This window comes from Pezoporus occidentalis, unplaced genomic scaffold, assembly GCF_034315485.1.
Source record: "Pezoporus occidentalis ecotype Australia unplaced genomic scaffold, CSIRO_AGI_Poc_V1 ctg200, whole genome shotgun sequence".
Lineage (NCBI taxonomy): Eukaryota > Metazoa > Chordata > Aves > Psittaciformes > Psittacidae > Pezoporus > Pezoporus occidentalis.
The window spans coordinates 2,189,981-2,204,840 of NW_026913857.1; the positions used below are offsets into that span (position 1 = coordinate 2,189,981).

At 43.8% G+C, this 14,860-nt stretch overlaps 1 protein-coding gene across 1 annotated transcript; it reads right to left on the bottom strand.

The window, feature by feature from the left end:
• Nucleotides 1–808: 808 nt before the first annotated feature.
• Nucleotides 809–13,787, bottom strand: PSMC6 (proteasome 26S subunit, ATPase 6). The gene is made up of 14 exons (XM_062618482.1): nt 13,633–13,787; nt 12,825–12,904; nt 12,436–12,475; nt 11,947–11,999; nt 8,397–8,464; nt 7,998–8,112; nt 6,987–7,074; nt 6,742–6,803; nt 6,529–6,652; nt 5,695–5,756; nt 4,527–4,647; nt 4,358–4,438; nt 2,393–2,464; nt 809–1,291 (listed from the first exon to the last, which is right to left on the bottom strand). The coding sequence occupies exons 1-14, from the start codon at nt 13,757–13,759 to the stop codon at nt 1,173–1,175; spliced, it is 1,212 nt and encodes a 403-aa protein (XP_062474466.1). The 5' UTR covers nt 13,760–13,787; the 3' UTR covers nt 809–1,172.
• Between the last annotated feature and the right edge of the window lie 1,073 nt (nt 13,788–14,860).

Below are 14,860 nucleotides of genomic sequence, written 5' to 3' on the forward strand. Positions count from 1 at the left end.
TAAACACAAAAATATTGTTGTTGTTTTGTTGTAACTGTTCTACACCTTACGCTACCTGCTTTGTCTTGTGGTGATGAAGAGAGAAATTACATCATTGCTATTAGAACTGCTGTGGAGGTGCTGTTAAATAGTGTGTTTCCTGGTAAGTTTAGAGCTCATCTAATGTACTTATCTGTCAGCTGAGCATGCCTGACATAATCCACTTAGGATAATCAGCTGCAGCAGTCAACTCCCAGGGAATACAAAGACAACCTGTTTATGGCTAAATTCCAATCTCATCTGGTGCATGGCAAAGCCCTCTTCAGAGCTCCAGAAGTACACAACCCACCACTTCACGTTTGAAGTGGCACAGGTTCAAATGATAGTGGGTGTCTCCTGCCTCCACAGAGCAACTGAAATGGGAAATTGGGAAGGAAATCCATCTTATGTCTCTCCCTTACCACCCCATAAGCCATAATCAAAAACTGATGCATCAAACTGCTATCAGTTTCCACACTCCCACTTAGATGCTTTTGTCAATAACTAGCATTCAGGACAGGAGTTGTCCCGGCCTGAGGGAAGACAGCAAACATATTAGAGGACTTATTTACTTCTTGCAATAATTAAATGCTAGCTCAGCCAGATCCTCTTCCCAGACAAGTGGAGTAACCAGCACTTGACCCTCCTCTGTCCAAGGGAAAGGTACCTCTCACATGGAGGCAAAGGCACAGGAGTCCAATAGAACACCTATGCCAGAGAAAACCTGCTCTTCAAATTCTGACAAGGCATAATTCAACTCTCCTCAAGAGTTAGAGAACATACATCAGGATAAGCAGATTTAAACAAGTTTTATTCATAAACTGTTTGGGAAAAGGAAATTTACCGATATAAAAAAAGTCAAGAAATGAATTGACTTTCTTCAGTCTGCTAGCCCATCCAGGCACATTTATAAATTCCTACTATAATTGCTGAGAGAACACATCTCCACACATTTTACCTAACCTGGGCTGTAATGAATATCTTATTTCAAAACTGTACAGAAAACACTTCTGTAGCCAACCTGCAACTAGTGTTACCAAATTACTAGCTACATGTTACACAAACACAATAACAAAGAAGTACAACATTTCTCTTTTTATACATTATGTGTGTATGTATGACACGTGCAGTCAGTCACAAATTATACAGTTAAATTAAACAGGCTTGTAATCAAGCTTGGACTCCAGCTTCTTAGAATCAGCCACTTTCCTAACAGCTTTCATGAAGTCTTCCTGAACTACAAAGTCATGATCAGCACGGATTGCAAACATACCTGGGAAGAGTAATTTAACAGCAAGAGTAAGTTGGTGCTCCTTGCAGCAACAGTACAAAAACGGTACATAGAGATTTACTCAAATTAAAGTGAAAATGCATCCAAGTTATACTGTCTTCCATGTAGACTTTCACACACATGTCTTAAGTGTTGTGAAGAGAAGTAGCCTTCAATGAGGTCACCTTTCTGAACTAGGTGACCACCAAGAAGAAATGTGTAACTTGTTTTAAACTATGAGTATTTACTGTGCTACTTGCCCTTCCTATGTAGGCAAGCCCTACATGTATAGTGAGTTTATAATGTGGAAAAACATAAAATAGCATTAATTCTCTAGGCACCCAGGTACTAAGAGAAATGGATTCTATGAAAAAACCATCTCTGGAATGTATCTAGCTTTTATGAAAGTGTGACGCATGTCATGATACTCAGCCAACAAGTGGTTAGAGGCCAGCTCCAGCTCAGAAATGGTACAGCTGTTTTTAACTCTCATCAAGCTGAACCAAACCTACAGAGATCTTTTACACCACATGTCACAGGGTGGTGCCCAAATCCACAAAACTCCATGTGGACCCAGCTTGCATATGGCCAGGGATATTTGGCAGGCAGAACGTCACGTGAATGCAAGGCTACTGCTCCCATCAAGCACCTATCAGGTGGTCTGCTGCTACACCCAGCGAGGTTTTCTGCAGACCTGGCAAGAGACCTGTCAGGAACCTTAGAGGAAGGATGTAAAGAATCAGGTTCTGTGTGACTGTACAGGTTGTAAGCAAACTTGGGAGAAAAAGAAGAGACTTTGTTCAAGTTGTTTCATCAAAGCTTTAAGGCATATCACCTGCTGCTGCATAACCTTAACAGTCCAGACATGTGAGACATGCTGTGAAATATGCAACTGTTTGGGCATTTTGATACTGTCCAGATGCTAACATTACCACTAAGTAAATGCTATCTGCGCTTAAGAAAGGAACATAAGAAGTGAGCATCAGTGAACAAGCGTCATGTTCCAGCAGCAGATTTTTGACCTCCACTGAGACACGTATCAGAGAAAGATCTGGAATGTTTAGCATTAACTAAGACTTACAAAATGAAGAGTTAAGAAAATACCTGCTTCAGTACAGACATTTCTCAAGTCTGCTCCATTAAAGCCATCTGAAAGCTTCACAATTGCTTCATAATCTAGTCATAAGACACAAATTTCAATTAGAAATAAATTCACATTTCCCATTAGATGCCAACAATGCATATACTCAGCTAACAAAGAAACACTTTACTTTGATTTCAGTGCAAGTAGATAGCTGTCCACTAGACTGATAAACTGAATTAACTGACATCAGCTGTATCACCCCTTTCATTAAAAAAAAAAAAAAATTGCAACCAAAAGCTCATACAACTAAATCCCAAAGTTACTAACTGGTGATTACAAGCATCAACATGAAATGCAAGAAAAGCTACATCAAGGCATGCTATCATCATTCAAGTGATGTAAAAGGCCAGAAAAATTATCTCCAAGTGATCATAACTCAGTTCCTTTGCCATTATAACAACTGTGCTTACTAAAAGCATTTAATGTCTTGATATATTAAACCTAATATTTTATGCACATATATTTACTAAAAAAGTGGCTATGGTTATAGCTTCTAGAATCAACTTTAAAAACACAGTGTCTGCTGAGCCTCCAGAAAGTTGATTTTTGCAAGACTAGTTATTAAAAATAAATAATCTCAACTTCTTGCAAAGCTTTTTTTACTCCAAGAATCCAAAGCCCCCTAGAGATCAGAAATTCAGCTATTTTAATTCCATGTAACACAATGTCCTATAAACAAGTCTTCCCATAACTGAGAAGTAAAAAAAGCGAGGGGACGAAGCAATACTGAGTATCACAAGGTTTGCAAGTTTAAGGTCTTCAGCAGAGACCAGTACTGGAAGAGAATCTCATGCTGGACCTTGGAACAGGTCATTATCTTCAGATTTAAATCAATTCACACCCCACCTTGCTGGTCAGTTCTGGCTGTTCTTTCAGGAAATCAAAGTGGAGCATCACGGCCCTCCCACATCAGGGTCAGAAACCTAGCTAATAACCATCTGTCATCTCACCCTGCTAAACAGTGTAAAGGAGTGACCCTACCCAGCTTCCCTCCAGTGTCCAAAGATAAGACAAAAAGGATGAAGCACTTTACCTCAGGTTCAGCATTTGCTTTAGAGCTTCTCAGACTGCAGTGGCATGCATACATGTTCAAGCCACAACTGCTGCTAAGAAATGCAATCCTCATCCTTCCTGCCCTCCCCCAGCTCGTTCCCACTCACACACCACCTGCTCTGTTGATCTGCAGCTGTTTATGGAGCCAGATGGTGAAGGAGATCAGTTCCACTGCTCAGATCACGCTGCATGAATAGCTCATGTCAGCAAAGAAGAAGAGGCAGGCTGCATGCTGCTGGTGGGCCTTACTGCAATAAATGGCTGCCAGCATCATTTTAAAGGCAAATAGTTTTATTGAGGAAAGCTCTGAAGTGTCACTGTCACACTAAGGCTCTGGTCAGCACAGCAATTATATAATATAAAACTTTTTATCTGAGAGACACTTCTTACATTCTGCAGAGCAGTCTACACCACTAACCAAAGACAAGCTTTGTTTCAGACAATAAAGTTTTCATTGTGCTGTCTCCAAACTCCAAAGCTTCTCCATGACTTTTAAAGGTTCTTTATTGTGTTCAGACTTCTGCAGTAACAATTTTTCTTTCTGGGGGGGTGGGGGGATGTTAATAATCAAAATGCTGTTTACTTGCTTTAAGCTTTTCCTTTAGAGACAAGGAAAGAACCTGCTGAGAATCATGGTGATTTTCCAGTTTACAACCATGTTCCAAGGTTTTATATTCGGTTTTCCTTTGCAAAGGAAGCCTTAACAACTCTTCAACCAGGATGTGATAAAAGTAGAATTCTGAGAGAAGGGAAGGTGTGTGGCCAGTGTAAGGACATGAATTAGAAGGGCAGAGTCCCTATCATAACAGCTCACTCTCTTCACAGTTTTACAAACACACAGAGAAAAGATATCCAGGTAGCTTCCTACTTACCTATTTCACCATGTTTAGTGATAGGACCTGCATGGATCTTCAAAATATCTAATCTTGCTTGTTCATTTGGTAGATCAATATCTAGAGAGAATTACAGCTTTAATAAAAACAAAAAACCAATTAATACTGGCAATATCCTCCTTACAACCACTGTGAAGCAGTAACTCACGGATTTTTCTATCCAGTCTTCCAGGCCGCAGAAGCGCAGGATCCAGTGTGTCTGGTCTGTTAGTAGCCATGATCATTTTAACTCTGTGCAGAGTATCAAATCCATCCATCTGATTCAACAACTAATAGAAAGCACAGGTTTGTTTTTAAACAACGCAAAAGTTTCCTACTGTGATCTACTGTACTTACTTTCTGCATGAGTATTTTCACCAGCATATAAAACTCGTGAAAATAAATCAGAAAAAAAAAAAATGCTACAAGCTGCCTAATGAAAGGCAGCACACTTCCTGCATATTCTATAAACAATAAAGAGAAGCTTAAGAGAGACACTGAAAATACTTTGCCGAGGGAAAAAGATACCTAGCAAAGCAGAGCTCAAAGTGAAAGACTTGGCTGAAACAATAAGGCAGTGAAAACAGTGCAAGTGCTGAAGGAGCCAATGCCCGGCTGGCACATTTTGATTGTATTTGCATGTCCAGGACATTCAAATGAGACTTGGAGAGCCACCTCTAGAATACTAATATACACATACATTTAAATTTCATTGTGAAGACTCAAAGCACTTGTTCTTTGATTGCAGTGATCTAATTCTTCATGTAAGGCAGACACGTTCTTTCTAACAGGGCAAAACTGTTTGCAAACAGGCCAAAGAAGTTTCCCATTAGCTTCAGAACTCAAATTGTCATCAGCAGTTTGAAATTATCTCCACACAACCCAGTTTAGCAGAGCAATCCATACAGAAACAAAGAAATGCAACTACTTCTCCTAGTTTGGAAAAAATCCAACTATAACAGTAGTAAAGTTTTATTTATAGTGTCATTGCAGTTAGAAGAGACAAGCTCAGCTTTTTCTTCTTAAGAGGGGCCCTCCAAATCTTCAACGAAAATGCGGTAACCAGCCATGAAGTCAAGTCACAGTAAAGGAGAAAATATCCTAAATAATTTTAGCATTTTTAAAGATTCTGATCAGTCCCCAGCTTGAACTCATGGCTGAGTTATCAGGATGCGCAGCTGCCTTTTGTAAAAGCATCATCTAGTTCACTTTTAGCATCAGATTATTAACTCTGAAAAAGTTTTACTGAGAACTGAGGCAGATCATTGTAACAATTCACATCTGTATCATTACTTAACATGGGCTGCACATTATGGAGTCAGGGATTAAACACTCACCTCCATCAGAGTCCTCTGAATTTCTCTATCAGCTGAGGTGCCTTCAGAAAAACGGCGACCACCTGCAGCATCCCAAACTCATAAGTGACAGTACTTTACTTTTGCCTCCATGTAATACTAAGATGACAATTAGGTATCCCTCTTAAACTGGGGGTAGGAGAGGTGGTACTTAAAGAGTTAAGTGCACACATTGTAAACTGCTTTTTCACATAGTCAAAAATACTCAAGCCAGATACGAGCAGGTATCATAGAATGACAGAACAGTTTGGTTGGAAGAAACCTTAAAACTCATCCAGTTCCAACCCCCCAGCCACGGGCAGCGACACCTTCCACTAGATCAGGTTGCTCAAAGCCCATCCAACCTGACTCTGAACACTGTCACGGATGGGGAAGCTTTTCAGTTTAAAGCCATTCCCCCTTGTGCCATCCCTACAGGCCCTTGTCTAAAGCCCCTGTCCAGCTGTCGTGTCAGCCCCTTTAGGCACTGGAAGCTTCTCCAAGGTCTCCCCAGGGCCTTCTCTTCTCCAGGCTGAACAAGCCAGCTCTCTCAGCCTGTCTTCAGAACAGAGATGCTCTAGCCCTCAGATCATCTTCGTGGCCTCCTCTGGACTTGCTCTAAACAGGTCCACATCCTTCTTATGTTGGGTATCTTTCTTACATATAGTTCCAAGCTAGCTGCAACAGCTCCAGAAGGAAGCTGAACCACTTCTCACTGTATGTTTCTTCTGAACTAGCACACTTGAACACTTTCTTTTGAGAAGATAGACTGTGACTTTATAGCTAATTTCAGTGTTAAAAGTATAATTTAACCAACACCCAGGCCATCAGCCTTACCGATAGCATCTATTTCATCCATGAAAATGATACACGGCTGATGATCTCTGGCATAGTTGAACATCTCTCTGATCAGTCGAGCACTTTCACCAATGTACTTGTCCACTATTGAACTCGACACCACCTTTTGAAAGGCAAAAGGCACATGGATGAAGACATCAGAGTACAAACAAATACACCATATGCGTGAGTGCAAAAGTACAATCACACTACCTTCAGGAAATTGCAATCAAGCTGGCTAGCAACAGCTCTGGCCAAAAGTGTTTTCCCTGTACCTGGAGAGACAGGGGATTGAAGGATTTTAAGAAGCGACTGCATGTTCAAAAAAAGCTCCAACATAAAATAGTAAAACAGTAGCAAGGGAGAAAAATTAATTCAAAAAAAATCCCCCAAAACAAGCCTATCGCCACAGTTTGAGAGTGACAACTAAGCACTCATTACCCTTTCATGAAACTCACCAGGGGGGCCGTAGAGCAAGCAGCCTTTTGGAGGTATAATTCCCACACGCTGGAATAGTTCTGGGTTTGTAAGAGGCAACTCTATTACCTGTGAAGAGACAGATCAACATACTGAAGACTCAATGCCCGAGTTTCAGCTCAGCAATCCCAGGAAGCTAAGGGTACACTTGCCAGCCTGCCTTCCAGGTGTCTGTACTCTGATTTATCTGTGCATATTTTGTATGAGCAGCAGTTAAGGAAATGTCAGATTGATCTAAGGGAGAGATCCACAATCCTGCCCTCATTGTTCAGACTTCAGCTCAGCAATGGCTTGTCTCCCACAATCCTCTTTGCTACTGTCATAATTCTGCTACCCAGATTGATTGTAGTAGGTTTTGTGCAAAATTCAAGCCTGGTTTGCTGGCTGTCAATCCTAACTACGCTCTCCCAATGACTTTATGGCATGCCCTTAGCTAGAGTCTCAGTTCCTTCAAATCCTCTTCTTTAGAGAATTGTCTTCACTTTAATCTCAATGCAAGCTGCTCTAACAGTAGAGATAAAATATATCAGTTTGAAAACTGGACTGTGGTGTTTAGAATAATCTTTCTCTGCTACCATGAGGTGTGTGCCCAGCACACAAGCAATACCTGTTACCGTCAGCTAGCTCACAGTGGGACAAGCTCATCTTCAAACACCCCCATTCTTGAGCAGGCCTGCACAGCCTGCAGCACTGATGCTCAAACTAAAGATTACTTTAGTACAACACACCAGTGCCCCTGCCACCATACTGCTGTTTGCCACAAAGCCACTGATGGAGCTGGAACACATGGAAACAATCCTTCAGAAGTTAGCTTCTAGTATAGGACAATGTGGTCTAAGTTAATGAGACATGGAAAGCATCAATCTGATAGGACCTTTTAACAACCAGTCTCATGATATTTAGGACAAACATCAGTATAACATTTTTGTGCTGAAAAACTCCACTCAGAACATGTACCACTATTTGACAAGCATTTCTGAGATACTGGATACCTCTCGCAGCTCTCTGATTTGTTCTGACAAGCCTCCGATCTCAGAATATGAAACATCTCCTGGATCTTCATGAGACATATTATAAACCAATGGATCTACTTCCCTTGGCAAATATCTAGGGGAAAAAAAAGAGTGAAAAGCAGACATTTTTCATTGTGCCCACACACTTACAAAGTTATTGTAATATATTATAAAGAAACTATGAAAATTATTTCTTTTCCTTCCCCCTTGATAAGACAAGTATATTTGACGATACAAACAAAAAACCAAACAAAACACTCCAGATCTAGCTATGAATACTACAAAACCGATCATTCAAACCTTTGTGTAACCTACTCAGATCACTATTTTCCCTGTTTATATAATAAGCAGAAGAGCAGCTGTAGAGCAGAAACCTACCTCATGATAGTCAGAGTGGTCATATCCAGAGCAACTCGCGTCCCCGGCTTCAGCTTACTTTTGTCAAGCTAGTCACAGAAAAAGTATTTCTATTAGAACCATACTCCAGAACAACATCTGTTTTTAGCCATGATGTTTACTGCAGCTTACACCCTTCACTCAACCACACACAAGAAGCAAAAGCTGCCAAGCAGCTCATTTAGTAAATACCATGTTCCCACCACCACCATTTCCAGGAATGTTTAAACTGGGAAAAAGCTGACCCATGGTGTCATGGGGACATGGTCTCAGAGCAGCAGTCCAGGCACCAGCCTAGACCAACAAACCTGTTGGTTGTCACAACTGGACACCTGCAAAGCCACACCACAGGAATAACTTTTGTTTGCACTGAAATAGATCTTTAGCAGCAAGTCATTAACCATTCCACCACTTTTGAAAATAAGTACTATTTTCTAGACTGTAACAGGCTGGTTTGCTTTGTGTTTTTACTGCTGTCAATCTGACTGGATTAGTGAGACTGAATCCTCCTTTCTGCGAAACATCAGGCAGAACCAGCTGTCTCAGAACAAGAATCCTCTTTGAGAGCACAGGGGACAGTCTTCCTGCTCAAGTCCCAGCCTGCCACCCTTCTCCTCAATGGCTTTCCGATTTCCAGCCTGACAGAAAAGGCAAGTAGATGTTCCTAACCTATTTTCTCCAAGCCCTCCAGCATTTCACGTAATTCAGTTATAACCCATCTTTAAAGCTGGATGTTCCAGGTGTTATTCTTTTGCTCTCATTTACCTCAGCTGCCCTACTCACTCATCTGCCCTGGCAGTTTTTGTCTGCTTGCTCCGTTTTTATGAGCTTTTTAAACAGAATAGCAGTCCTATTCCAGTACACCCTGATAAATTCAGATGGAGTTAAAACAACTAACTCACATTTCTCACCCTATTTTTAAGAAACTTGGTCTAGGAGAGCAGTGTCATCTCTCATACAACACAACCTTGAACAATGATAAGAGATTACTTCCATGTCCACATTGAAGAATACAAAACACATTTATTCCAAGTTTTACTGACATGGCACCTGAACAACGACGATTTTGACAACTGTTTGCAAGCACTGCCTGAAGCTTCCCATCACCCCCCACTGGGGGGATTTATGAGGTCTCTTGCCCATGCAGGTTCTTTAGTCTCTCCTCTTGCTGTCACTCCTCCTATACTGCAGTCATTAGCAAGACCTCTTTCTTGCTAGCTTCTACCAGATTCAATATTGCCCAACAGATTTAAATTATTCCACAGTGAGAACAAAGAGAAGCTACTTGACCTTGAATTCCTTAGGAACAGCACTTCACATAAGAAGTAATTTTGTTTCAATTTAAGCAGCGTTGCTCTTCTTCCTCAGCAACGCAGGACACCCAAAGCGTGTGGTAACAAATCAAGGATCTTTTAAGATCAGAAAATGTTTTTACTGAAGATTAAATTTGAAAGTATGTGTTGCAACGCCAGGCTCATCCAAGCACAACCTATTTCTTAGCATTTATCTGTTTCAACACACAGCATCAAGACTACCTCACATGCCCCGAAGCAGAGTTAAGGATACTTATGTTCCAGAAAAAGTTTGTTCATTCCAGTGAAAGAAAATAGTGAGTTTGCACCATAATGCCTTGAAAGGGATGAAGCTTAAATTTATTTATTTAAAGAGCATTTCAATACTAGCAGTTCTTGCAGACGACACAAGCAAAACCACAAACAAGTACTATGGCAGTATGCTCAAGGGAAGTCAAGAGTTCCTGTATATATACTACCTGAACTAACACACCTACTGGCACCCATGTCTCCAATAGTTTGCCTCTAGAATGAGAAGGTCCATCCTTACCAAAAAATATATAATCCATCAGCAGAGTCAACACCATAGGAGAAAACTTACTGCATGAGTTTTGCTCACTGCTTACTGCCAAGCACTGTTAACTGTGGGCCTGCACTGGGAATTCCCCAGCACTCCTGCTTTTCAAATTGCACAGCCAGTTCCCTGCTCTGCCTGTCAGCTCCTACAGCCACCCCAACACCACGATGGATGAATCATCTAAATAGCGCTGGTGAACTTTTGTATTCTAGAATCATAGACTGGTTTGGGTTGGAAGGGACCTTCAAGTCCATCCAGCTCCAATCCCCTGCCATGGGCAGACACCTTCCACTAGACCAGGTTGCTCAAAGCCCCATCCAGCCTGGCCTTGAACACTGCCAGGGACAAGCCAGCCGTGTTGGAGCTCTATCACTTTGATCTTAAATTTAACTTCCACATACGAACCCGTAAGATAATCCAGATATTCTGGGTACTGAAAACTATTTGCAGGTTTGTCTTGCAAACACATTTTATTCCTTTATATAGAATCACTAAGAGTTAAAATTCTGCACTGAACATCAGTTTCTCTGCAGAAAGAAAAGCCACCTCTAACACACCACCACTACATGTCTGCTCCTCTCACTGAAGGAATTCTGGTTTTCACAACTTCCAAAATACAGGATAACATGCTACAAACACAATGTGTTAAAAGTTCAGCTGTAGTTACCTTTCCCCACCGTAAAGGAATCTGCTTAAGATAAGAAGTCACAGGTGTTAGAAGATCTTACATTGTTTGTGCATTAGAATTATTAAGTTAAACGTTGCTGCCTTCTGTCTTCTTGGGATATGCTAGCCTTCCCTGGGGTCACTGTTCTCTGTTCAGAGACACCTTATGGTCTCACATTTCATACATTCTCTTTTTTGCTTCCATTTCTCAAAGTCAGGGATGGGTGTAATAAAATCTAACTAGAAATTTGCCTCTGCTCTCCCAATGGCTCTGGAGTTGCAGAACACTTCCATTGCATATTCTGGGTCCTACGTACTAGGGATTTAATTACTCTAAAGGGGTCATGTTCAGTGCTCAGTTAACCAACAAGTATTTGAACCACACCTGCAACAGAATGCTTTACTCTTTGTATAAAAATAAAAAGCAAAGAGCACCTCTAAGTGGCTGTCGCCGACCACAGCAGATGGATTATGCTGTACATAAGATTAGGTATTGAAGTGTTCGGCTTCTACAGAATTCAATATAGGCAAGAAAGGTGGTGTCCTGTAGACTGCGAGTGTCAAGGCTTTAAGATCATCAGCAACAAATAAAAGTCCCTCACAGTGTTCAGAGCAGGGGCCTTGCCTACCAGAATTATTCACTGCAGTGTAAAACCATTAGGAAAAAAAATGTTAATCTGAAGCTCAGCACTATGACAGCAAAAGTCACATCCTGTATTCACAGCATGGCAATGGAGACCATACATAGCTGATTAATTTTTGTAGCAATGATTAATTTCAGGGAATTCAAGATTAGGAAGAAACAGAACTTCAACTACATGAAAAGAATACAGCACATGCAAAGTTCCAGGAATGTTGCGGACCTCTTTCTCTTTACTTGGAAGTTACTACTACCAGCTACAAAGGGAGAGGGCAAGCAGACACCAGATACTTAATCCTGCTAAGCACCCAGTTAATGAAAAGCAAACTTCCATGAATATTCACACAGATCAGGTACCTGACGACGACAGCCAACCACATATCTTGGTCCATTTGTGGCCTTCACAATAACTGAAAATAGCAAAGGAAAAAAAAAAAGATTGCATTTACTTGATTCACTGCTCTGTTATGCTTCTTTTCTGCCAATATCCAGATCACCAAAGAATCTCAATCTAGTCTCTGCCCAGCCTGTGCTTGGGATTGCCCCAACCCTGGTGTAGGACCTTGCATTTGGCCTTGTTGAACTTCATGAGGCTGGCACTGTCCCACCTCTCCAGCATGCGCAGGTCCCTCTGGATGGCATCCCTTCCCTCCAGCGCATCAACCACACCACACAGCTTGGTCTCATCAGCAAACTTGCTGAGGGCGTGCTCAATCCCACTGTCCATGTTGCAGACAAAGATTTTTATACTCTTTAATTCTTTACTCTTACAAATCTTTAACCAGATTTTAACTACAAAAGCTTGTTTTCAAGATCTCAAAATATGTAACAGTCCAACGTACTTACATTTCTCTTCTGTTAGCTGTTTAAGAACCTCACCAACAATCTGCAAAAGAATAAATGCAGTATTAACTTACAGTCAAACTACCATCCAAAACCACCTCTAACATTTGTTTCAGGGCACTCAAGATGACTGCCAGCTTTGAAATCCTCTCTCTTGTTTCATTCTGCTCACCAATGCTTTTAACACCTCTCTGTTAACCAGGACACATGCAGGAAACCTCCCTAACCCACACACTCAGCACATGTGTTCTTGACAGCAAGACCCCCCGGTTCTCTCAACCAGGCTGTTCCCACTTTTTCTTGATGCCATAAACAGACCAAAATGCTACATCCAAGCAGGCTCACCGTCAACCACTACTACAGGATGCCATGACCTCATTTTTCTTACTTACCTGCCCAACACTCTGCAAGGCCTTGAGATCATTTTCTGATTTTTCATATTGCTTGGTGAGCTCCTTCAGCTGCTCCCTTACTAGAAGACGAAACAAACAGAGGGATTCAATATTGTTCAATCCAACAGGAACTCGGGACCAGGCCCTTTTCCAGAGCTAGAGTTTTGGGAGTAGTCCACACCCCGCAAGTCACCCTCCTGCAAGCAGAGCAGAGCCCCTGCTCAGCAACTCCGAGGACCACACACCCTCGACAGGGTGCTGATGAGCACAAACACTGCAGAAAGCATCTACAAAGCCAACCCCCAATTAAAAAAGCTCAGACCCAAAGGCACCAGCTCCTCTGTGCAGCACTAGTATTTGTACTGTCTGACCGATAAAGCACACAGCATTTCGAAAAGAAAAATAAAAAGCCAACGGAAAAATAAAAAGCCAACAGAACAACCTCACGGCGGGGGGGAGGGAAAGGGCTGAGAAAACCTCCCTTCCCCACTCGGTTCGGTTCGGTTCGGTCCGGTCCGGCCCGTCCCTCCCGCCCGCCCTGAAGCAAGTGGGTCCCCTGGACCCAGGCAGCCCCACGGGGCTCTCCAAAGGAAGAGGAAAACAGCCCGGCGCTGGCAAGGGGAGCCGCGCCACCACCGGAGCCCGCCCCTCCTCTCCCTTCCGTCGGCGCTGCCCCACGGGGCCCGGCCAGGCCCATGACGAAGCGCGAGCAGCGGCGCGGCGGCCCCCGGGCTTCCTCAGGGCTCCCTGGGCACGGAGCGGCGGCGACATCGGTGCGGGCAGCCCCGCGGCGGCGGCGCTCACTCACGCTCCTTGAGACGGCCGTCGATCTCTTTGTGCTCCAGCAGCTTCTTGCGGTAGTCCTGCAGCGCCTTGTCTCTCGGGTCCGCCATGATGAGCAGCCGCCGCTCATAGGGAATGCCGGGAAGTGCCATGGCCGCGCGACCGCCCCGCCCCGCCCCCCGCGCGCCACCGACCCCCCGCCCTGCCGCGCGCCGCAGCACCCCCTGCCGCCGCGGAGGGGGCGCGCGCCTGACCGAGCGCATGCGCAGTGCTGGAGGCGCGGGCGCGTGCCGCTATCTGTACGTGCGCGCGTGCGCGTGCGGGCTGAGGTGCCGCAGCAGCACGTGCCCGGCGGCGGGAAGAGGGGCTGGGGGTGTTCCTTGGCGGAGCTGAACGTGAGCGGCTTGTGCCAGGGCAGCCAAGGCCAGCGGCTTCCCGGCCTGTATCAGCACCGCTGTGGCAGCAGGGCCAGGGCAGTGATCATCCCCCGGCACTGGTGAGGCTGCACCTCGAACCCTGTGTTCAGTTCTGGGCCACTCACTACAAGAGGGACATTGAGGTGCTGGAGTGAGGCCAGAGAAGGGCAACGGAGCTGGCGCAGGGCTTGGGGCGGCTGAGGGACCTGGGGGGGGGGGGGTGTTAGTCTGGAGAAGAGGAAGCTCAGGGGGAACCTTATCGCTCCCTACAACTGCCTGAAAGGAGGTTGTAGTGAGGGTTGGTCTCTTCTCCCAGGGAACAAGCAATAGGACAAGAGGAAACAGCTTCAAGCTGCACCATGGGAGGTTTAGGTTGGATATTAGGAAAAATGTCTTCACCAATAGGGTTGTCAAGTGGTGGAACAGGTTACCCAGGGTAGTGGTGAAATCACTGTCCCTGGAAGTGTTCATAAACTGTGTAGATGAGGCCCTCAGTGACATGGGTTAGTGGTGGCCTTGGCAATCCTAGGGTAATGGATGGACTTGGTCACCTTAAAGGTCTTTTCCAACCTAGTTGATTCTGTGGTTCCACGTAGGTACACACCTGCACACCACAGTGTCTGGCACAAGCAGCTGCCAGGTCAGGACTCCTGAGGAACCTCCTCAGCTCCATGCCCCAGGGGCTGCCCACCCAAGGTGGCTGCCCTGAGGTTTGGGCCATTCTGGAGCTTCAGAGATGTCAATGGAAAAGACAAGTCATGGGATTACAGCCGATCTATGAATTCCATTATCTGAATTAGCAAGGATTTATTTTCAGCACTGGCTAGTTTACAGGGT